This window comes from Centropristis striata, chromosome 14, assembly GCF_030273125.1.
Source record: "Centropristis striata isolate RG_2023a ecotype Rhode Island chromosome 14, C.striata_1.0, whole genome shotgun sequence".
In the NCBI taxonomy this organism is placed as follows: Eukaryota; Metazoa; Chordata; class Actinopteri; order Perciformes; family Serranidae; genus Centropristis; species Centropristis striata.
This window is the reverse complement of record NC_081530.1, coordinates 23,664,885-23,688,573: the sequence shown is the minus strand read 5'-3', so window position 1 is coordinate 23,688,573 and position 23,689 is coordinate 23,664,885. Positions and strand designations below refer to the sequence as shown.

General features: G+C 40.2%; 2 protein-coding genes across 3 annotated transcripts in view; one reads left to right on the top strand and one right to left on the bottom strand.

Annotated features, from left to right (window-relative positions):
• Nucleotides 1–16,619, top strand: part of akap9 (A kinase (PRKA) anchor protein 9) — an 88,405-nt gene extending 71,786 nt beyond the window's left edge. Inside the window, exons 30-54 of one of the 2 annotated variants that reach the window (XM_059349346.1) lie at nt 392–544; nt 1,303–1,389; nt 1,813–2,844; nt 3,725–3,865; nt 3,953–3,997; nt 4,084–4,224; nt 5,118–5,162; nt 5,345–6,217; nt 7,636–7,693; nt 8,220–8,341; nt 8,831–9,184; nt 10,019–10,124; nt 10,278–10,473; nt 10,714–10,864; nt 11,510–11,854; nt 11,985–12,284; nt 12,399–12,604; nt 13,060–13,165; nt 13,434–13,628; nt 13,739–13,942; nt 14,240–14,472; nt 14,592–14,686; nt 14,776–14,923; nt 15,340–15,470; nt 16,094–16,619. In XM_059349346.1, the coding sequence (XP_059205329.1) occupies nt 392–544; nt 1,303–1,389; nt 1,813–2,844; nt 3,725–3,865; nt 3,953–3,997; nt 4,084–4,224; nt 5,118–5,162; nt 5,345–6,217; nt 7,636–7,693; nt 8,220–8,341; nt 8,831–9,184; nt 10,019–10,124; nt 10,278–10,473; nt 10,714–10,864; nt 11,510–11,854; nt 11,985–12,284; nt 12,399–12,604; nt 13,060–13,165; nt 13,434–13,628; nt 13,739–13,942; nt 14,240–14,472; nt 14,592–14,686; nt 14,776–14,923; nt 15,340–15,470; nt 16,094–16,137 (5,511 nt within the window). In that variant the 3' untranslated portion in view covers nt 16,138–16,619. The remainder of the gene's footprint in view (nt 1–391; nt 545–1,302; nt 1,390–1,812; nt 2,845–3,724; nt 3,866–3,952; nt 3,998–4,083; nt 4,225–5,117; nt 5,163–5,344; nt 6,218–7,635; nt 7,694–8,219; nt 8,342–8,830; nt 9,185–10,018; nt 10,125–10,277; nt 10,474–10,713; nt 10,865–11,509; nt 11,855–11,984; nt 12,285–12,398; nt 12,605–13,059; nt 13,166–13,433; nt 13,629–13,738; nt 13,943–14,239; nt 14,473–14,591; nt 14,687–14,775; nt 14,924–15,339; nt 15,471–16,093) is intronic. The other variant, XM_059349347.1, reaches the window with a different exon arrangement.
• A 320-nt stretch (nt 16,620–16,939) lies between these two features.
• LOC131985533 (lanosterol 14-alpha demethylase) lies at nt 16,940–23,092 on the bottom strand. Its single transcript, XM_059350693.1, has 10 exons — nt 22,758–23,092; nt 22,562–22,660; nt 21,368–21,544; nt 21,137–21,263; nt 20,640–20,814; nt 20,431–20,550; nt 20,066–20,261; nt 19,230–19,325; nt 18,970–19,138; nt 16,940–18,472 (listed from the first exon to the last, which is right to left on the bottom strand). Exons 1-10 carry the CDS (start codon nt 22,917–22,919, stop codon nt 18,294–18,296), a joined length of 1,500 nt encoding a protein of 499 aa, XP_059206676.1. The 5' UTR covers nt 22,920–23,092; the 3' UTR covers nt 16,940–18,293.
• Nucleotides 23,093–23,689: the final 597 nt, after the last annotated feature.

Genomic DNA, 23,689 nt, shown 5'->3' with positions numbered 1-23,689 from the left:
TCAGAGGTAATAAGAGAATTTCAAAGAGTGTGATGGCAAATTGACAACTCTTTCATACGGTTTTTCAAAGTGAAGTATTGCAATTCAATAGTGTAATAGAGAATAAATATCCACTCTATCAAATCCCAATACTGATATTGGTTGGAGTCAATGTGTGGGGATAACTGCAAAGTTTTTCAATAGTGTTGCAACTGGAGATAATTAATGTATAAATATGCTTCTTTGTCATGCAGGGGGGAAAATAGTGCTGTAGTACTGTTGATATCGGCATTTGTTGTTTAATTACAGGAATAGTAGAAAATTAGCATCACACAAATAAAGCAGGGAAAATCTGAGTTGTAAGATCTTTAGTCATTTCGCAGCGTCTCCTCATGTTTATCTGTCGGCTCAGATCTGTAACCTCGAAGAGCAGCTGGAGCAGTTCAGAGAGGAGCTGGAGAACAAGAGCGAGGAGGTGCAGCAGCTTCAGATGCAGCTGGAGATCCAGAGGAAGGAGATCAGCAGCCAGCAGCAGTACCTAGAAACCAGGGACGGCATGCTCAAGGTAAAAAGCCTTCCTGCTGCAAGAACTTTTTTTTAACAGCATCTTTACATAAGATCAAATTGAAAAAGTGGTTGAGCTTGATTGTGTGTGTGAACTGCAGCCACACTGGCTCCTTAAAAACTGCGTGGATATCATTTTGAGACAGAAATTGGCCACATACTGTATTTTGTTAAGAGATCTTTACACTTGTATTGTCAGTTATTAGATTATTAACCTATGTTTTCTATTTACAAACGACTGTACTAAAGAGAAAAACATAAACCACTGGCCGCTTTTGACTTTCAATCTGTTGACTGGTGAGATTTATGTGACATTGCCGGAAAAGTTTGTTCTTTAACTGCACGAAACAACAAAATGTGTGGCGTATTAAAACAACCAAGAACTTTTGGTTACAAAGGCAAAACCTGGTTCTCTGATAACATGAGTAAGGTACCGAGCAAATGTTTGAAAGAGAACTGCTCCTGTCTCTTGTAAATTTAACTTTTTTTTCAAATGTATTGCACATACCACAATTTTGTTCATTTAACATTTATATTTCTGCTATCAGAGATATAAATAGCTTCAGGTGTCTTTGTTTTTAAATAAGATATTTCCTCTATTGCTAATTTATTTGCTCATTTTCATGTTTATTTGCCCGTTATTCTGCCATGTGTGACGACTCACTGCTACTTTCAGTAGTCCACCAGGAGGCTGACTCTGACTGTGGACTTTTGCGTGTTTATTAATAGCCATCACATTATAAACTCTGACTTTTGAAGGTGATGGAGGAGAAGGACAGAGAAATAGCACTTCTTAATGAACAGATCACTAAGCTTCAACACATGGAAACAGCCTCTGATAACAAGGTAACGCAACATGCGTATACGAAATAGAATTAAAAGTCTATTTCGAATATGCATCGCTCCGTGGTTGTGAATCACTGTGTGTGTTTTCTGCATTCTTTTTATTTTCGTTTGCTCCATCTTTTCGTTGTTTTGTTGGGTTGTTTTTGCTTGTTTTGACTCGGTAAGTAGTTCCACAGCACCATCGTCTGTTGTGAGGTGATCATTTGCTCATTTGAGGTGGTTAAATAAACCTCTGAGTCTTACGTTTTTACACTCTGATCAATTTCAGAACTTTTTAACAAATGCCAAGAAAAACTACATCATTTGGGGCTCAAAGAATCTGTAAGCACAACAGAGACTCAGAGGTTTACTAGAAAAGCGGGATAGCAATGGACTCCTCAAATCTGACATTCTTATCCTTAACATCTGTATATTCCTCTGTAGGAAATTGATGGGCGGGATGAGCTGATTAAAGATCTGGAGTCCCAGGTGGAGTGCCTGCGGAGCGAACAGGAACGATTGAAGAGGAACAACGAGGAGGAGCTCGACCAACTGAACGCAGTCATCGATAGACTTCAGCAGGAGCTGGCCAATATCGAGCAGAAGCAGGCCACAGAGGAAGACGAGGACACCAAGGCTGAGCCGGAGGGCGCCGTGTGGCAGCCAAGTAAAGAAGAATATGATGAAATGAAGCAGAGGACGGACCTGGCCACCAAAGAGTTCAGTTCACTCAAAGCGGAGCACTGTAAGCTTTTGGAGACGTACCTGCGCCTGAAAGAGAGCGCAGAAGCTTTAGCTGAGACGGAGAAACTGCAGAGCTCAGAGGGCGAGCTTGAAGACGCTCTCAGAGAGAAAACTGCAGGTCTTGTAGTCATGCAGGCCCAAGTACAAGCTTTAGAGCAGAGCGCAACATCCAGAGTGGAAGAGTTGGACCTGCGCATTCAGGAGCTGGAGGACGTGGTCGGGGAGAAGGACTCTGAAATCAGCCGCTGTCGCCTCCTTCTGGAGCAAACACAAAGCTATGCAGATGGTCTCCAGCAGAGGGTCTCTAACCTGGAGGAAACGCTGAGGGAGAAGCTGGCCGCGGCGCTCGTCAGCCAGGCCACGCTGGAGGCCTTCCAGCAGCAGCAGACACAAGGATCCAAAGAAAACCAGGACCAGCAGAGACAAGCCGAGACACACGCGGAGCCAAATGTGGAGCCGCACGTCTACGACTTTGGTGACTTTGGTATCCCCAAAATGGATTTCAGTGGAATTGGTCAAGCGAGACAAGCTCCCACAGGGAAGGTGGTCCATCTGACTCAGAGGCTCCGGGAGCTGGAAGTTGGACTCAACGGGATGCAGAAAGACCAGGAGCTCCAGAAGCAGCTGCTGTCCAGCTCTGAGGAGGAGGTGCTGGAGTACGAGAGGAGGCTGGCCGTGCTCATGGATCTGCTCGGCCAGATGAAGACCAGGACACAGAGGACAACCTTAGGGGTAAGAGTTTGGCCAACAAGTCCTAAACTATACATTTATTTATCTGAAGCTTTTACCCCAAACATGTACAATAGAGGTAATTTAAATATTAAGAAATCACCAAAAAATGGCAAGAATCAAATACTTATAACTTATCAAATAAAGAAACACCTTCAATACTACATTTAAGAAGGTTTCATTTTTTTATTATTATTATTATTATTCTATTACATTTTTCCAAATCTTGTGGTTCAAGCAAGTAGTTTAGCATTTTGCACCAGCCCAAGTAAAACAAAAAATGACAAGGGGTTTTAAATTTGGAGTCCCTCTTTAAATCAATTAAATAATAATAATAATAATAGTACATTTAATTTATAAGTGCCTTTCTAACACTTAAGGACCCTGTACAATAGTTTGAACAAGACAAAACAGCAAATGAAAACAAGACACAAGAAATAAAACAAAACAAACTAAGGAAGTGCGGTTCAATCATACGGAGTACGCTAATTTGAACAGGTGAGTTTTGAGTCTGGGTTTGAATTGTGGGAGCGTAGTCTTTGCTGGTGTTGGAAGTGAGCCGTTTACTATAGCCGACTACAAGCATTGAAACTTCAAAAACAAGTGAAAGTGACTGTGAGATGCAAAAACAAACCACTTAACTCCATAGGTGCAGTGAAATTAAGATCTTCAGATTGGAGCTTTTAAACATGCAATTTGTCTTGTTTTGCCAATGCGTATGCTCCAATTTAATCTATTTCTGAGCATGTTTTTGAACTATCTCTGTACCCAATGGTTAACCAGTAAATAACCTAGTCAAGTCATTGTAATTAGGTCTCAGGTTGTGTATTGTGCTCCACATATCTCTCATGAGTTTGAATCTCTTCCTCCTTTTTTTCATCAGGTGTCCTCTGCTGATGAGCGGCCGGCTTCTGTGTCAGAGCTTCTCCAGGAGTTGCAGGAGGTCAGAGATGAGGTCACGGCCACCCAAGAGCAGCTCAGCAGCTACAAACAGAGCTGCAGCAGACTGCAGGAGGAGCTCCAGGTGTGTAACTGCCTCTTAGTGTTTAGACTTCTCGAGTGAGTTTTCTAATGTTTGCAGAGGCTGACGAGTGTTTGCTTTTCTTTCTAGGACAAAACTGTTACAATAGAGAGACTACAGGACCAACTTCAAACGGTGTGAACAAGTACTTCATACTATACACTTTACATTTCCATAAACTAAGACTTTTCTTGTCTAATATGTAAACTTTACATCTTCAGGTTTCATCTGGAGGCCGTGAGGACACAAAGGTGTCAGAGCTTCAGCAGGAGTTGAAGGAGGCTCAGAATGAGGCAGCTGCCACCAAAGAGGAGCTGAGCAGCAGCAGGGAGAGCTTAGAGAAGCTCCAGGAGCTGCTGCAGGTACAGAGACGGACATCAATGATACATATTTACAATAATACCCTTTGCTAGGTTTTGAGTTCAGTGACATTCATAGTAGAGTAGAGTAGAGACCTCAGTACTGCAAAAAACAAACATTCACTGGCAACTTTTATTAGGTTGACCTGTACAATGTAATTATTTCTACTTTTACCCCCTTGTTATTTTTTACATTATTGACACTGTCAGAAAGCCTATAGTTCCACTTAGGTTTATTATTGATATTGTAATTTTTTTCGTGCTCTTGTACTTCTGGAAGTATATTGATAGTTGTTTCTAATATCTGGCCCTCTCTCATGTATGTACATTCGGTGGCTTTATTATGAGAAACACCTCTAAATATAATGCAGTCCAGTTTGACACCACTGCAAACTACAATCACACTAATAAACATGTATATAAATAAATACCTCTTATGTGATTACAGCATTATTTTCTTTGTAAAGGCGAAACTTATAGCCAAGCCGTTGTATGTGATCACATTAGATCGTACAAATGTACCTAATGCAGTGGTTGGTGTATGTTTATTCAAGTTTATTTTATAGTTTTTGTAAGTAAAAGTATTAAAAATTGTCATTTTACACTGTAATTGAAAATTTAAACTTTTGCTGTGGGTAGATTCATGCTTGTGTAACTGATATTTAAAGGATTTGCTTTCTTGCCAAGATGTAAATGAGAATATCAAGGCCAGAAAGCAAAGAACTGTATTTTGCAAAATATTAAACTATTCTTTTTAGTGTGTTTCATCTAAAGTGAATTTTACTTTTTTTTTTTACTGAAGTAAAATATTAGTTCACTAATGATATACTTGAATGCATGTGTAGGTTTTTATTTATACAAAATTGTAATCAAAATACAATTGTGTGTCTTTAAAGGAGCGGGAAATGACCATCGCTCAACTTAAAGGAGAACTTTTTAAGGTAAGTCAACTTAATTTTTAGCAAAAAAAACAAACAATAAATGGTAAACAGCAGAATAAAATAGAAATATAAGAGGTATTAGCAAATAAACAAGTAAAAAATATAATAAAGTATAAACACTAATTAACATTAATACTTGGCTGTATGTGTAGTATTTGACAACTTCTCCAATCGTCCTTCAGGTGCAAGCTGAAGAAGACCGAGCCGACAGGACGGATCTTCTCCAGGAGCTCCAGGAGGTCAGAGACGATGCGGCTTCCACCAAAGAAGAACTCGACAGCTACAGGCAGCGTAACGAGAAACTCCAGGAGGACGTCAAAGTCCGTGAAGTTTCCATTTCTCAACTTAAAGAGGAGCTCCAGGGGGTGAGAAAGAATGTGGACGCCACCAAAGAAGAGCTCAGCAGCTACAGGCAGCACAATGAGAAACTGCAGAATGAGCTCCACGTCCGTGAACTCTCCATTTCTAAACTCAAAGAGGAGCTCCAGGAGGTGCGATCAGCCTTGATGAAGAGAGTTGATTCTGATCCTATATCTCCTACTTCTCCGTCTCCGTCTCCGTCTCCCTCTCCGTCTCCTCAGCCCGTCTCCTCTGCTTCTTCCTCCTCGACCACCCAGCCTAAAAGGAAGGGAGGCAAACAGCCGGCCGGTAAAGGAAGCAGTGCCAAAGATAAACCATTGGTCTCCAGGAAAAACTCTTCCACTTCCAGCCAGTCCTCCAACAAATCTCGGCTGAACAGCAGCTCCGAGCAGCAGCAGCAGCAGCAGCAGCAGCAGCAGCAGGTGGCTGTAAGCCACTCGTTCACGCAGACCGAGCCGCTCCGAATGTCCGACCTTGCACCGGAAAGCGAGTCTGCAACCAAAGACGAGGTGGAGGAGGTAATCGGAGAGTTTGAGGAGAAGATTATACAGATGCAGGAGCTCCACGCTGCAGAGATCCTGGACATGGAGGCTCGGCATATTTCAGAGAGCGAGAGCCTCCGCAGGGACACGCAGGCTTTGGAGGACGAGTGTAAAGCTCTCAAGGCCGTCATCGACAAGCTGCGCTCCACAGAGGTGAGGGCACAAATCAATACTACACACTAATTCTCTATTATATACACTTATCGCCATAGTATACTCTTCTATACAAATATACAAGTGCATCTCAATAAATTAGAATATCATAAAAAGTTTAGTTATGTCAGTAATTCAATTCAAAAAGTTGAAATAACACATTATATAGCTCCATCACACACAAAATGAAACATTTCATGTCTTAATTGATTTCATTTATTCAAATTATAATGATTATTGTTTACATTTAATGAAGACCTAAAATTCAGTGTCTCAAAAAATGTTAATATTACATAAGACCAATTTCAAAAAGTATGTTTAATGTGGAAATGTTGGCCTCGGAAAAGTATGTCCATCTATATGCACTCAATACTTGGTTGGGTATTTGACTTGAACTACTGGAAATTTACTTTTCCATGATATTCTGATGTACCTGTATAAACCTACTTTATCATTTTATGCTTACAGGGAATTATATAATAATGTATGATGCTGGATTTAGTGTTTATTTTGTCTGCAAATTTGTATTTTCATCTTAATCTTGTGTTAAATGTCTTAGTTTTTTAAAATAATTTTTAGTCAACCTCATCTTTTTTTTTGTCAAGTATAGTTGACTAAAACGCATTTTAGTCTTATCATAGTCACAGTAACTATTTTAGTCAATGGAAGTGTTGATATTTTATTATTTTTTAGTCATTACATTTCAGTGAATCTAATCTAGTCAGAAGCAATAATTTTATTGTTTTAGTAAACCTTATTAAAGATAAGATTTTTTCTTTCTATTCAAATGAATAAGACGGGTTAAATGATTAAAATCCAGCTTTGCAGAAAGTGTGTAGTAGTCTGATGATATCAATTTAAGAAATATATTCACATTATTTGAATGAATGATCTTTTAATGAATTATCTTTATTTTCGGCTATACACTGTACATCTTGAACAAAAATTTACTTAGAACACAATTTTTACGAAAGAACACAAATCTTAAATTCCAATCTTTAAAATCAAATTTTAAAATCACAATTAAAAACTGGAAAAAGGCATAGGCTAAAGCGCATGGCTTATTTTTGCCTATCCTATACCATTCAAGGAAAATTGTATATATATTTTTTGAACCAGCATGATTCAACAACTGTCCTAGGGCCCAGTACTCTCTTTAATACTATTATTATTAATGACAGATGTACAGTCTTTCTGACCATGCTCATTGTGCGCTGCTAGTAAAGTATTGATATGGTACACAGCACAGTTATGGAACTGGTGCTAGGTCAGTGTTTATAAAGAGTGAAGATGGTACTATAGTAGTTTAATGTTTTGAGGGTGTTACATACTAGTGATCATGTACTTGTACTTGTTATTATTATCGGTTTGAATAAGACATTAAAAAAAGGATCTAATGCATGTTTAATCTTTTCTAGGCCCCTTCATCAAGACAAGACCGTCCTACATCACAGTTCAAAGACGGCTACACAAGTGGTAAGAAACAAACGGCTCAATCACACCTAACGAAGAATTAATGTTATTAGTTCATTTGTCTATAATGCAGGAGAAAACCCGACTTAATCACCTTAACTTTACGCTGACTACAACTTAAGAAAATCTGACTATGATTAAGTGTTTTTACGCCAGTATTCTTCGTGTGTTTTCAGGTTTTGCTTGAATAGACAATTTACAGGAATAACCTGACTGTTTTAAGGAACACAGTCCTGAGAGGGTCGTCTGCTCAGCTATTCTTATTTCTGCCTCAGTTTTCCTCCAACGCTTAAAATAGTTTCTCATGGCTGCTGGTGTTCGTTTCACACATCTCCATTAGTATTTGTAATCATTTTAATGCTGAAGAAAAACGTTTTTTTTTTAAATCCTATTTCCATGTACAGCACTACAACATTATATATCAACTGACATCTAAAGAAACCAAAACCTGTCCTTTAAGTTCATATGACTGTTGTTGTTTATAATGTATTAGAATTTTCTTTTAAAGGAAATGTTTGTCCTATTGCAGACAGCAGCTCAGATTACAGCCAGCGTACTGGATTTGACTTCCCAAGCTTGCAGCAGGAGTTCAGGACGACTCCAGAGGGCGCCAGGAGAGAGACTGATGATCCACTGCCTGACCGGATCAAGGTACCACCTTCAATGTTTATTACAAACATTGTCCTAAAGCTCAATTTCAATTATTATAGTGGTGAAAATGTAGCTATTCACACAAAATACAGTCTTTCTATCTTAAAGGCTCTATTAAAATAAGTAAATGCAAGATTTTGTGAAGTTGATGGTTGATTTAGCTCTGTGAGGTGCAGGGAGATCATGTTGTCTGTGATCTGAAGGGAAATCGTGTGTTTTTATGTGTAGACCACGACACACGTTCTGCAAAGCTGGATTTTAATCATTCAACCCAGTATGTAGTAAGGATTTGTGCCCTCAGCTCTGTGGATCGCTGCTTGTCGATGACTGCCTTGAGAGCTTTACACTCGTCCTCCGGAGCCTGCGTGTCCCTGCGGAGGCTCTCGTGTGTTTCATGTATTGTCATGTGTTGTTCAATGCTTTGCAGAATTAGAAAATAATGATGGTTATCCTAACAACAGTTCTGTGTGTGTGTTTTTTTGTATTTAGACATTGCTCCGTGAGGTGCACCAGGAGGGCATGCAGGTTCTCTCTCTGTCGGAGCTTCCTCTCACCGAAGGCGACCCAGGCGGCCAGTTCAACATCCCGGGCTGGTTGAAGGAGAGAGACGCCCTGCTGGCGACTGTGGAGTCTCTCAAAGGACTCATCAGCCAGATGCAGGCGCACAGAGGAGATGCGTCTGGCGGTGCGGACTGGCGTGTGGAGCTGCTGGACGCGGTGCGGCAGGTGTTTATGAGGGAGCGCAGCGTGCTGAAGAGCGCCCTCTACAGCCAGCTGGACCTGCTGGACACCAGCGACGCCATCATCCACCTCAATCAGCTGGAGCGCAGACTGGCTGAACAGGTCAGTAAGAACAACTGAATCTGTTATCTGGCTCTGAATTCTGGAGCATTTTAACTGGACGGCAATCTCAGAACCCATCAGCTATCGATCTTACAAGTATAGTACAGTATTTCTGTGGTTCCACCTCAAATGTTTTCCACTTGCCTTAAGATTCTCCTTTCAAATGCAATTATCTGTTTACAGAGATTAAATGCAAAGTTAATGCACAGTAGCTGGTGGAAAATTACTTTTTACTGCATAGATTTACATAAGGTCTAAAAGTGTGCTCTTCATGTGTTTATTATTGTTAAAACCCAGCACTGGCATAGATGCTAATGCATTTATTAGAAAATATATTAACCAGTCAGTTTTTTCTTTTAGTAATAGTAAGTAGGTATAGTATAGTATAGTATAGTATTTATTTATAATAAAAAAAATAATAAATATAGAACTTTAAAAAAAATAGTTGCACAATGCTTCATAATAAAAGATTTAAAAATCAGGAGGATAATAAAAAAACATAAGAACAACAAACGATCTATCAATTACTTTATGTCTGGCACTGACTTTTTTTTTTTGTCTCTTTTTAACAAATAATTATTGAAGATGATTAATCGTTTTTACTCCAGATAGGGGTTTACACCACACATATGAAGTTGAAAAGTGAGATCTATGTGACTTATCTGAATGGTCCTGTCTTTGCTTTTGAGCACTTATCAATGATTGATTCAACATTATTTCAGTGTCAAAACACCAAAATCTCCATGTTATTGGACAGAAACAACCTCCTCCTTTCCTTAGATTATAATTTGTGCTGCTCAGTAACCAAATGTTGTATTTGTGATCCTGATCCAGGACGCCCAGCACAGAGAGGCGATGGGTTCGCTCCACACTGCGGACAGGTCCAGTCTCATCTCTGAGATTCATCAGCTCCGTGGTCAACTGGAGCAACTTCATCAAGGTGAACCAGTTAAACTAGTAAAACTAATTCCACTCTGCTGGTGATGTTCTTTCAAACATTTTCATATTTACTCACTGGTGTAATGTGTTTTTTTAACCTGCTTTGAGTGAGAAGACATCATGATATTTATGTTCTGTGATCCTGGTCCTTCAGGTGTGCAGCCTGCCGTGTCATTGGCCGTTGAAAGGGGAGTGAAGGAGCAGAGGGAGGGAGGAGGAGCTGATGGAGCAGCAGAGGCCGACAGGCTGCTGGTGGAGGAGCTGAAGAGTGAGCTCTCTCAGACTAAACTGGAGCTGGAGACAACGCTCAAGGCTCAGCACAAACACCTCAAAGAGCTGGACACAATCAGGTTAGACATGATGTCTGTTCACAGACGTGTAACCAACACACATGGGTTTGTCCTGTGTTTACAGCGAGCTATTGGATAGGAAATATGTGGAAAGAAAAGAACAAAGTGCTAAGGCCTTTATTTAACTTGAAACTTGAATAACCTTATACCCAACTCTTCAACCTTTCTATAGTTTGCCTTTGGATCCAGTCACGACTGTTTAATTTGAAGGATGAATTGAAATATGATCTCTGTCAACAGGGCAGAGGTTTCACAGAAGGCCGTTCAGGTCGACGCACTGAACGACCAGCTGACAGAGGAGAGGAAGAGGAGCAGGGATCTTCAGTGGGCCGTGGAGAAGGAGAAGTGTCGAACTGGGAGAAACGAGGAGAGTAAACGAGAAGAACTTGAGGTAAGAACCTTTAGACGGGTTATTTTTGTATGTTGGAGTTTTTAACATGACTTTAAAAGCCTAATCAGAGATTGGGGCTACAAATAAGCTTCAACTAGATATTCTATATACATTACATCTGTTGAATTTGTTATTCTACTTATGTAACAATATTTATCAATCTTGCCCCATCAAACATGTAAATAAATAAGCAAATAGTTGAGTTGAATTTGTTCAACAGACATTGAATACAGTAATTACTGAGGTATTTGCATTGGTAAAACATTTAAAATTGTCACAGTAAGGCACTTCAGTAGTTACTTTTTAACATCTCAACTTTTCATTTTATTTAGTTATACTGTATTTTACCTTTCCTTTTAGAAAAACTATGGTATTATGGAAACATGTTCTTAATCTTCTTATATATACATATATTTACTTTTAATTTCTTTTTTAAATTATTATTTTATTTTATTTATGTTATTTTTTATTTTATTTATTCCAGTATTTTAGTGTCACTATTGCTATCTCTCTTATAGTTCATTTTTATTTTTTGTTATTTTTATTATCTTTGTTTTTTAATCTTTAATTTTCTAAAGTACTTTGTACTTAATATTTATTATCACTATTAATATCTAGTACTTAATATTTCCTTTGTCTTATAAGGACCTGCACCTCTCTCTGGAGGAGCAGAAGGGCCGTGTGGCCCAGCTGACCCTGACCCTGGAACAGGAGCGCCAGGCCTCCTCTCAGCTCTCCCAGCAGGCTGAACAGGAGCATCTCAGCCTCCACAGGCGCCTCCAGGAGCTCCAGGTCCAGCTGGAGACGGAGCGGGCAAAGGCCCTGGAGATGAGCACTGCACTGGGGAGGGAGCGGGAGCTACGGACGGGTGTGTCCTCAGACCGCGGTTCCTCCAGTGAGCAGCAGGTCGAAGAAGACGGGAGGGCTCTGGAGGGAGAAGGGAGTCTGCTGGAAAGACTGCAGAGGGAGCTGGATGACAAACATGCACAGGTGAGATGTTTTCTACTGAATTTGAAGTATAAAGGTTGATTAATAACATCATTGTCAAAATGTCAAAACCTTCAGCAGTAAAATTATTTTTTATCTTAAGTCTGTATATTTCCTCATATCTCTCCTCCAGGTGGTGCACCTCCTCAGTCAGGTGGAGGCCCAGAAGCTCGAGGTGGTACGAAGAGAGGAGGAGCTGACTTTGGGGACTCAGAGGTCGAGACGGGACCAGGAGGCGCTGCTCGAGTCTCAGGCTCAGCTGAGGAGGCTTGAATCACAAATGTCTGAGGCCCAGGAGCAGCTGGAGAGAGAGATGGAGAGGAGGAAGAGTCTAGAAGAAGAGAAGGAGAGACTGGAGGACAGGTTGAAGCAGTTAGCAGAGCAGAGAGGAGGGAGGGAGGGGAGCGGACCTCTGCAGGCCGATGGCCACAGTGTGAGTAATTAGTCCCACACTCTTAACAAATCTTGACGTTGTAGGAGTTTTTAAATAGTGCTTTTATTTTATTCAGACAGTCTATTTAAAGCTGTGTTGTTATTTTCTTAACAGTCTACTGACCGCACCAAAGACTGGGTGTTCCAGCAGAAGAGTGGACAGTCGGCGAGCTCCCCCACGTCCCCCCACCTGGACGTCTCTCCAGCAGGTCACAGCAGCGGGCCGCACCACGGTCCATGGCGCACAGCCGACAAGATCCTGGGCAGACTCCATCTCGTTTCCTCCAAGATCCGCAGCATGGCCAACAAGACTACTGGCAGGTAATTAAAGCGGCTTTAATAAAATTTTTTAAATGAACTACAGATCACATAACAAGTGCTATATCAGCGAGTAATATTTACAGCTTGTTCTGCTGCCCCCAAGTGGCCAAAAATGGTAATTGCAGGTTTTCCATAATTTACTTCTTTAGAAAGTAACACTTGGACTGAAACAGAATCCTTACATTTGCATGATTAGAGATGTACCAATTATAATTTTCTTGCCTAATTCCCCCCCAAAAATGTTTTAATAAGTCTGAACTATTGATTTCAATTTAGTTCTAAGCTTTAGTTCTAAGCGTGTGGCTATGACAATAATCTGTTGCTATGGTTATACCTGAGACTGATTGGCCAATTGATCGGTGCATCTCTCTTTTCTCCATGATATGCAGGACTGGTCTAATTATAGCCTTTATATGGAAATTAACCCATCGTTTGTAATTTGTACATGTGTGCAGGCTGACTGCAGAGGTCGACAGTGAAGAGTTATCCTGGGTGCAGACCAATGTTGATGAGGTCATCGCAATGCTTCAGCAATCCCCGGGTCTACCCTCTGTCCCCGAGGTCAGAAACTGTTTTTCTTGTGATGCGTTCATGTCTACATTGAATATTTCTGTTTTTTAATGGATGATATATAGAAGCAAAATAAAGGAGACTAAATTCTTGCCAAAAAAAAATGAAGAGACTGTTTACTTCACTACTTGTGGGCAGATTTTGGTCAAAATAAGAATTCTCACTTTGCAGATGAGCTTAAGTCAATGTTTTTCTGAACATCTATAAACTGTTGTGATCCTCAAATGACAACATACACTCCTCAATGTGTTTCCTGCAGAGTGTTTCCCTGCTGGCGGGAGGCTCCTCCACTTCCTCCAACTCGCTGACGGAGCGGCTGCTGAGGCAGAACGCCGAGCTGACGGGTTTCGTCAGCCGTCTGACCGAAGAGAAGAACGATCTGAGGAACCACACGCTCCGCTTGGAAGAAGAGCTCCGACGATACCGGCAGGCTGGACCGGGATCAGGGGACAGTGTGAGTACAGGACAGGAAATAATAGTCAAATATAAACATATGACCATAACTTTTTATCTCCTGTCACTTTATGCAGAAGACTAAATTCTGTTATTTATTTCGTCCTGCAGTTCAGCAGCAGGAGAGGAGCGTCAAAGACGGACTCGGCTGGTATGATTCTTTCCCAGGAGCAGGAGGCTTGGACGAGAGAGAAGGTCCGTCTGGAGAAAGCTTTACTTCTGGCTCAGGCCCAAGTTGCCCGACTCCGAGGGGAGATCAGAGCCGACACCCTGCGAGAGATAACTGGACCTGAAGCTGACAATGCTGCACTGAAGGTAAAGCTAAAAACAGCTAACACTGTAAATCACTTTAAATAGGGAGTTTGTAGTCAGTTAACCTCTTAAACTCCAGTATTCCACTACCTATGTATTTTGCCAACATTACTGTCTTATAGAGGCTGAAGTAGGAAGTGGGCAAAAAAACTCTGGATGGATGGATGGATAGATGGATAGATGACTATTGACTATTATATTTGAATATTTCTGCATACTGTGGTCCCTAAACCAATGCTACTGTAAAAAAGCAAGACCTCTGTGTAACTGTATAATTTTTCTCCTTTCCTTCGCCACCAGAGGATGTACGGGAAGTACTTGAGGTCAGAAAGCTTCCGAAAAGCGCTGATCTACCAGAAGAAGTATCTGCTGTTACTGCTGGGCGGCTTCCAAGAGTGTGAGGAAGCCACGCTGTCGCTCCTCTCCAGGATGGGCGGCCGGCCTACGCTCCCAAACCTGGAGTCCTTCAGCCAGCGCCGCCGGGGGCTGATGCGCTTCCGCTCTGCCGTCCGAGTCTCTATCGCCCTTTCCAGGTAGACAACCCGAGCTCAGTGTTTATTAAAAGCTTTCTGTTTTCAACAGCAGATGTATATGCAGTGATAGAGATTACAGATTTGGCTTTATCAAAGTAAAACTCGTATTTTCTGCTCAGAATGCGTTTCCTCGTGAAGCGTTGGCACAAGGCGACAGGGATGAACTCCACAACCTCCTGCAGCGTCAACAAGAACGGAGCAGGACAGCTATTAGGTAACGAATTATAATTTTTTTTGGCTTCTACGTGTTCGAGAGTATCATTTAAAAGTGTTGCTTAGTAAGTTTTTATCTCTCTCTCTCAGGTACAGATGTGAGAGACTCACCGTATCTTCACCCTGGCAGCGTGGAGATGTACAGAGAGAGAGGAAGTGGAGGAGGAGGAGGCTCCAGCGGCAGGGGGCGGAGTGGACGTGAATCACCGCGATCAGCTGTCTCCTCCACACAGCACAGGTGCAACAAAGCTAACAAAAACTTTCATTATTAATCAACCTACAGTGACAATAATTTCCCCATTAGTCTATAGAATACTAGAAATGATGATCATCACACTTTAAACTTTGTCTGACCAACTACATTTTGCCTTTTTGCACACAAATTCTAATGACATAAAATGATGTATATATATGTACATTTTACAACATACATAATAAATAACTTAAAATAAATAATACTATTATAAATAATACTACTGATGTAACTTCCGTTACATCAGTAGTATACACAATACATAGTTAACATTCATCTTTTTTGCTTTGTTTTGTTATTCTTCTAGACTTCAGGCTTACCCAAAACAACATTTAGATCTGTTCAGAGTGCTGAATGTGTCAGTTCTGTTGCTGAAATGTTGATGTGTGTGTGTTGTGCAGGTTTCACACGCCTGGAGACCACGGAGCTCTCACCTGTTCCCACCTGCAGAACTACGACCCCGACCGAGCGCTCACTGACTACATCTCCAGACTGGAGGCGCTGCAGAGGAGGCTGGGGAGCGTGACATCAGGTACCACACACTGTTTCCTGCCTCACAATTAGTACTACATAGTAAATGTACACACTATATACCAGTCTTTGTAGAAGACTTTTTTGCAGTTAGTAAACAAGAAATCAGCTCATTTAACCATTATATGCTTAAAGAACACTTCTACTCAAATTAAAAAGAAAAACAAATGTTTGTTGTTGTTTTTTTCAAATATTAAATCTTAGGGGCAGAACTTTTGTCACTCAGTTATCAAGAGAAAATAAGATTTTTTTTGTACGCATTGCTGCACATAGTTTTGTCACCTTTTCAGTGTGAGCTCAACACATGCAAACATTCAGGGGGTTTAAATCAGCAAAACGCTTTTATAGGACACCAAATAAACTATATAAATGATGACTGATTTGATCTTTCCATTTAAATTAAGTTTTCTTTTAAAGAGTGAAAACATATCAGCTACATATATAGCTCTACACACAAACATACACATTTTTGGAGACTGTTAAAATATATGTAGACTGTCTGTATATTACTGTGTGAGTTAGAAATGGTTTGCCTGAAATCTAACTTTTATCACCTAATATTTCCAGTTATTGTGTTTTTTGACCGTAAAATAGCTGTCAAACTAACTTTTATTGTCTCTGCAGGTGCTTCTTCATATGCTCAATTGCACTTTGGCTTGAGAAGATAGACGCTGTCAAGTTACTCTGGCTTGAAGAAACTGAGTTGCCTTTTCTCGTGCTGAACGCTCTGCTGTTTTCTATCATTCTGGTGTGGACTGTATCTTTCTATGTGGACCAAAACACATTTTTTTATTAGCGTACGAAATGTTGTATTCAGGCTTTTTGTCGCCAGCACTTGAAAAACAGCTATGTTTGTAAATGAATCTGCCTCTTTGTTGTGGATGAACTACAATCATGTATATTTGTCTAATGCTAATTTAAGACCTTGTGATTAATTTATATGTTTGTGTTGTATGGGTGGAGCGTTAATGTAGAGAATGTTTGGGTTTATCGTTAAAGGAGGCTGCTACTGGATATTCTACACTACACTGTGTTTTGTTTAGGCCGGACAGACTACAGAGGACATTTGTAGAGAACGTATTTTTGTAAAGCGTAGGAGCTTTGAATTTTCTGGGTATTTTGTCAAAAACTGAAATAAAGAGGACTACATTATTTGAAAGAGTTGCACATTTTTCTTCTTTTGTTGATATACTCACTAGATGATGAAGGCTGCTGCACCAACACATTGTTAATCAATACATTTGGCATAAATGGTGCACCATTACATTCTCTAAATCCCCTAAAAAACCTGTCTTGTTAGGGTTAATGCTAATAAATAACTTTAACTAATCCAGGTAACTTACAACATAATACTATCTTACAAAATTACATGTCAGTAATAAAAATAATATGCAAAACATGAACTAATAAAAAGTTTCATGTTATGAAACAAAATGAATGCAGCAGGAGTGTTTACAGTATGCATGGAGCTGATTTTTGAAAGTTTCTTTATTGAAAGAAAGAATTAAACAATAATGACAACAACAAACTAAAAAGGACCAAACAAACCAAAATATGTCATGATAATCATAATATTTTCTGTAATAGGAAGACATTGTTCAGAATTTCCAGGTGGAAAGTGCCTAATTAGTACAGGTCACCTTTAAAAACAAAACAAGAAAAAGCACTTAATTCAACATTGAGGTGACAGCACTCCAGAAAAAGGTTAAGTATGTTCCACTATGTAGTAGCACTATGCCAAATGCAGTATTATTGCAGCTCAAAATACCAGGATGTCATATCACATCCAGTCGCATTTTGCAGAGTGCAAGCTGGCACACTTTTCTGACTCTTCTGACCCACAATCCTGTGTTAAATGGACTGATCCATCCTAACAGCTCATGGACAGAGGACTGAAACAGATACATGAGCCAAAAAGTCAAAGTTGAAGGCACAGTGTTTATGACAAAGTGGTATGTCCCAATTCTATACATACTGCATGCAACAGTACATACTTTTGTAGGGGCAGCTGCAGCACATACTAAAAGTAAAAAGTATTGGGATGCAGAAATGTTTCTTACAAAGATTATCAGCTCATCAACTCAACGATGTCCAGGTGGAGGGTTCACTTCATTCAAAGTTTAGGCAACAGCAGTAAAGTTTATATCTTCAAATGTGGGATGATGTTGATGCCTTTCTTACGTCGTTCTTTATAAAAGGGATTATCTTATTTTAAAACTATCTGTGGCAGTGTGGTAACATCCCACAACAGCAGAATCATAATTCAGACTGCACCAGAGGCTCACAGTTATTTACAGTAACTGGGTTTTTTTTAAATGTTTGATGCAGTAAAGCTGTTAATTTCACACTCCTGCCTCGTGATGCAGGAATGATGAAGTTCCCTGGACAAATGATGAAATAAACCCTAGATCCTCCTCCCAAACAAATCTGCCTAAAGTAAGACCCGCTTGGTTTTACAGTAATGCACAAAATAAAAGGCTTTCTTATGCTTTCTAAGGCCCCAAAGCTTCATTCACTCAACAGTTATTTCCCTTATGTCAAGGCAAAGTGTTACCTACCATTTCTATAAAAATTCACATTGTGAATATTAGCATCTGTATTCAAGTCAGTCAAAGAGTCAGTGTAATTATCTCTCATGTTTTGCTGTTGACATTCAGGGAAAAAATGTCTGAAAGAAGCACAAAAACTAAATAGTTTGGACATTTGGGCAGAGCAAAGTGCGTCTAAATGCTCCTAAAGTAAAGTCCCAGGAAGTTACAGCTTCACTTCAAACATTCAGCATGTTCTCAGACGGCTTCCTCCTCTTGTCTTTGCTCCTCTCCTCTCACTGTTTCCTCCTTTTGTATCTGATGACGGGGTTGTGAGGCGTGTGAATCATTGTGGTGTAGTTGATCGTGGGGAAATATCCGTCCACCAGGTCAAAGTCGTACATGCGCAGCAAAGTGGACCAGATGGTTTTAATCTGGACGTAGGCGAAGTTCTCCCCGATGCAGCGATGGCGACCTGACAAGCAGACAGCAAAGGTTATTCATACATTCATTCGAGAGGGGGGGTACAGCCTGGACAGGTCGCCAGACTATACACAGAGAGATGGACAATCATGCTCTCATATACTCCTATGGGCAATTTAGAGTCACATATTAAACCTCAGTGCATGTTTTTGGACTGTGGGAGAAAGCTGGAGTACCCGGTGAGAACCCACGCTGACACAGGGAGAATATGCAAACTCCACACAGAAGAGCTGCAGGCCGGAGTCGAACCAGCGACTCTCTTGCTGTGTGAGTGCTAACCACTACACCACCACGTAGCCCAGGTACAGGTTAGATTTTGAGTTGTTTTTTAAGTTCTTGTCTGCTCCGTTTTAAAGCAAATTGAAATACAAATTGTGAAAGCTCATGAATTTAACATATGATGATTTCGACACATAATTGACCGTATTTATCATGTAAATTATTAGTGAACAATATTAACTCCTTTTCACACACAAAACTTTTTCTTACCGGCTCCAAATGGCACATAGGCAAACTTCTCCCCCGCAGCAGGATTGTCGTTGAGGTAGCGGTCAGGGTTGAACTCCATCCTCTCCGCCCAGGTGTCATGCAGACGGTGGTTGACGGTCGGGGAGACGCAGACCTGGTGGCCGACAGGGATGGTGTATCCTGCTGCGGTCTGAGAAAATAGAAGAGAAAAAAAAAATCTTTCTACGCTGTCCTGAGAAATGGAGCATTAAAATTAAAAGGGGAAACTAAAAAGTTGTTACCTGAGGAGAGCGAGCCATCCTCATCATGGTCATGATGGGCGGGCGGAGACGCAGCGTCTCCTTCAAACAGCGCTCCAACAAGTTGAGATCTTTCAGCTGAGGAAGACACCAGGACAAAGATATTAGGACAAACGTAACCTTAGTATATTTGGAGCATATCTGTAATTCTCTATAGAGGCTGTGTCAAAAGGCAGCAGGTAGTTTGTTCTGCTTCTGTGACTTCTGCTGTATTTTGTTTTGGAAAATGTGGTCTGCATGCATTATTGCAGTGTAATTATTGTCACAGCCAGTCTAAGTGCAGTAGCCTGTAAACTGTATTTTCATTCAGAGTACATCACTAATTTAAATGTTGGTTATAACTTACTATAACCAGGAGGGGGAGCACCTGCTCATGATGCAAATCAGTTTTAATTGTGAGGTATTATTATTAATGGTATTATTATTTCATTGCAAATTACACTACACCTTTTTGCACTGTGGCATTGCCTATTTAATGTATTATTATTATTATTATTATTGGTTATTAGAAAGGCCAAAATCTGAAAGTCCTAATATTCTATTATTATAAATTTATTCATCATTAATTTTTATGTAAATGATTGTCCCTCCATATCCACACCTGATGCAGAAAAAGGTTAATAAATAAATAATTTGTAATAATAATAAAAAAATTAAATAAAGGTTCAAAAAAAGTATATATATTATTATTATTTTTTTTTTTTATTATTATTATTTTTTTTTTTAAGTTGGCCTAGCATTTTTTTATTTCAATTTTAAAATGTTTATATGTTGTGATAACTACGGCCAATATAATCATCCTGTAAAATCCACCTTACCTGATCAAAGTCGATTGGCGGCAGCTCTTCTCCACACACGGCCCTCTGCTCGGCGTAGCAGCGCTCCTGCAGTGATTTGTCTCTGGCCATGAAGAAACCCATCCAGGCACTGGTGGTGGAGGACGTGTGCTGACCCGCCAGGAGGAGACCAATCAGCATTCCAGCGATCTCGTTATCATTCAGGAGTCGTCCATTTCTGACAAGGGCCCAGAGACGTTTTTTACTGATTTGCTTGAACTGAATTCTACTGTTTTCTAATGAGAACCCTGTGATTTAGATAGTTTTTAGTTCTGTTCTGGATCAAAAACTGTTTCTTTTGCTTTATTGTAACTTTTTTTTGCCCTCGGACACTGAAGCTGTCTTACTTGTAGGTGGCATCGACGAGGGTCTGCAGGATGTCGTCCACTTTCTCTCCAGACTCTCTGCGCTTCTGAATCACCTTGAAGAAGATGTTCTTGATCTCTGTGTGAGCTCTGTCCCTTTTCCTAACAAAAAAAAGTTCTTAGTGTTATTTTTACAGAAAAGTTTATGCATTGTCTTCCTTTCCACAGATGTGTGTGTGCGGAGGTCGTACCTGAAGCTGGGCAGGGGCAGCCAGCCAGGCAGGAGCCAGGCAGCGTGACTGAATCCTCCGTCCAGGTCGGCGTAGAGCTGGGCCACTCGCTCATTCAGCATGCTGCGGATCTCCTTCCCATGCAGACAGCTGCTGGCTGTCAGGATGATCAGCTCAGACAGAGCCTCAAACAGGTCTGAAACAGGCAGAAGGTTCATTCAGATAGAATCAGAAGCAGCAACAATACAAAGCAATCAGACATAAAAACAAGCAGTCATCAGCTTTTTTAATGGGTTATGCATTTAGATTGTGCCATTTTGGGCTCAATAAAAGGCTGCACAACATATCCTAAATGTTAAGTGATAAACTTACACAGAGGTAAGTAACAGAACTATATGCTATACACATAATTCCTGGTTAAAATGACTAAAATAAGCTGGAAGAAGTCTGAATAAAGGTGAGTTATGTAATTTGTTAATTTTACAATATATTTATGTTTCAATTAAGTTATATCTTACTTTTCTCCCCGCTGTCTCCCCATCTCTGAAAATACTCGATGGTCTCAGCCTCGATGATTTTCACATGTTCCTTAAAACGAGCGATGTTCAGTCCAGTCTTTAACATCTTCTTTTGTTCCAGAAAGATCTGCAAACATATGAGGAAAGCATTTATTTTATAGCATGTATTAACTTGGTTGGATCTGTTCCACAGATTGAGTCTGTCCTCCTAATAGATGTGATTTCACTCACAGGGTTCGGCACATCGTAGGCGACCCCTTTGCCAAACACTGGAGTGGTCAGTCTGGAGTAGACGTCCTCTGCATTCAGGTCCTCATTCTTGCTGTTAAACATCAGTGTGGCTGCTTCGCTGCCCAGCAGGTAGGTGAATGTGCTCCCCACCATGGTGAAACTGAACACAGGGCCGTACTGTGGGTGGACAGCAGAGACACAGGGGTTAAGACAGACAGTACTAGGGGGTCAGGACAAAACTAATCTGAAGGGTTGCAAGACAATCTGATCTACTATTTTTATTGGGTAATTTCAGTGTTTCAGGCCTCTAAAACAGTGAAACATAATAGAAAAAAATCACTTTACTTTTATATTGAACCATGGACACAAGCCAACAAGTTGTTTTTTTTAAAACATTTTTTTTTCTTTACATGAGTGTAAAAGCTGCAACTGTTGCAAACAATCATGCAAAAGTACAACTTTAAATATGGAGTTTACCAGAGATGTGCTCATAAATTTCTTGGGAAAAAAAGACATTTGAAAACATTTGAAAAACACTAATTGACTAAGGAAATCTTGGTCAACTAAGACCATACTGGACAATAAGACGATTAATCATACAACTGGTGTCACATGTAGACACTGTCGTTTTTAAGGTATCACCAAGTCGAACAAAGTTGAATGAAGTGGAGAGGTCAAGTGTGTACGTGTGCAAATACTGTGTGAGAGGTAAAATAGAAGAGAGACAATTATTATTTTCTTTGCATGAGTGCAAACTGCAACTTGCAATTCTTTTCATTCCTAATTAACCTGTTGAGTATTTTCTTAATTAATTATTTGGTCTATAAAATTGGTCAAGTTTCTCAAAGACCAACATGATGGTTTTAAATTCCTCGTTCCTTGTCAGTCCAAAAATCCAAAGATATTCAGTTTGATATAAAACAGAAACATATGAAAGCTGGAAATCTCCATATCTAAGAGGCTTTAAACATTTTAATGATTAGTAGACTGCCAAAATAGTTGGCGATTAGTCAGCTTGCCAAATTGTTGCAGCTCTAAATAGGTGAGTCAGATAATCAGTTGATATTCACACTGGAAAGGCTGGAACATTGACTTTTGCATTTTTTTTTGTAAAAGCTTACTTAAGCAATTGATTTATTCTGCAAATAGCTGCAGATTATACGACTATCTATTTAGTTCTACTGTAGTACTTACTTTTTCATATGCATTTTCAAGGAATTCAATGGGGCTTTTCCCAAATGCAATGGCATGACCCAGGAAGGGGATGCTGGAGGGGATGAAAGGAGGATATTTCTGCAGAAATAAACATAATAGCGTTAACAGTGGATGGTCAATGCAAGCTTGCAAGGATTTTGTTGGCACTGAATTGTTGATGTTAGTGCTAACTTACCTTATCTTTGTCGCAGGACTGTTTGAGCAGCATCTTAGAAATATATCCCAGAGTGAGAGTGATGACAGAAGCTGCCAACACCACGGAGGTCAAGTTGTCGCTCACCTTCCCAACAGTCACCCCGAGCAGTTTACTGCTCATTTCATACAAGTGGATAGACATTTTAACTTCCTCCAATGGATCTGTCCGCTCAAAAAATAAGCCCTAAAACGTTGAAGAAGACAGCTTTGTGATGCCGAAGATAAATGTCCACTTATTTAAAGGTAAGTTTCCTCGGCTGATAAATGTCCAGTTCATCTAATGCTCATGTTGGAGGACCGTTGGTGATATTTCCACAACGTCTCTACCTGTCAACGCTCGTCCTGCCCCCGCCTGACCAAGGGAGGCTTCCTATTGGCTGACGGCTGCGTGTCCGTCAAGCAGCCGCCGCTGTGATTGGCTGCCCGTACCTGAACCGATGTCTGGCTATATGATGTCACTGCAGCAGGACGAACGGTGATCTGCGCCATCGATTGTAAGGATTTCTGAGACATATTCAATGTAAAAGTAATTTTACTCGGGTTAAAACGTCTTTCTTTGCCTTAAAACACATTATAACGTGTTGTTAAAAAATGATACCCATGTTTGGCGTCCCAGGGATGTATCGAAATATAATATGTAACGTCACCTTGCCCAGAGACATTGATTATTTATTGGGGAAACTTAGCTAATTTAGCAGTTGGCTGTCAGTTGGTGATGTATTTGGGGCTAATCAATATGGCTGTAGTTAGCTTCATTTTTTTCTTTCAATGCTTTATTGAAAATTACAAAAATAAACATTTCGGGCACGTTTTTCACAGTACATGCCTTGCATAAGTGTAGAAAGTATGATAGGTGAACATCAATCAACAGTAAAACTTATAATAATAACATCAATATTGTAAATTCAGAGT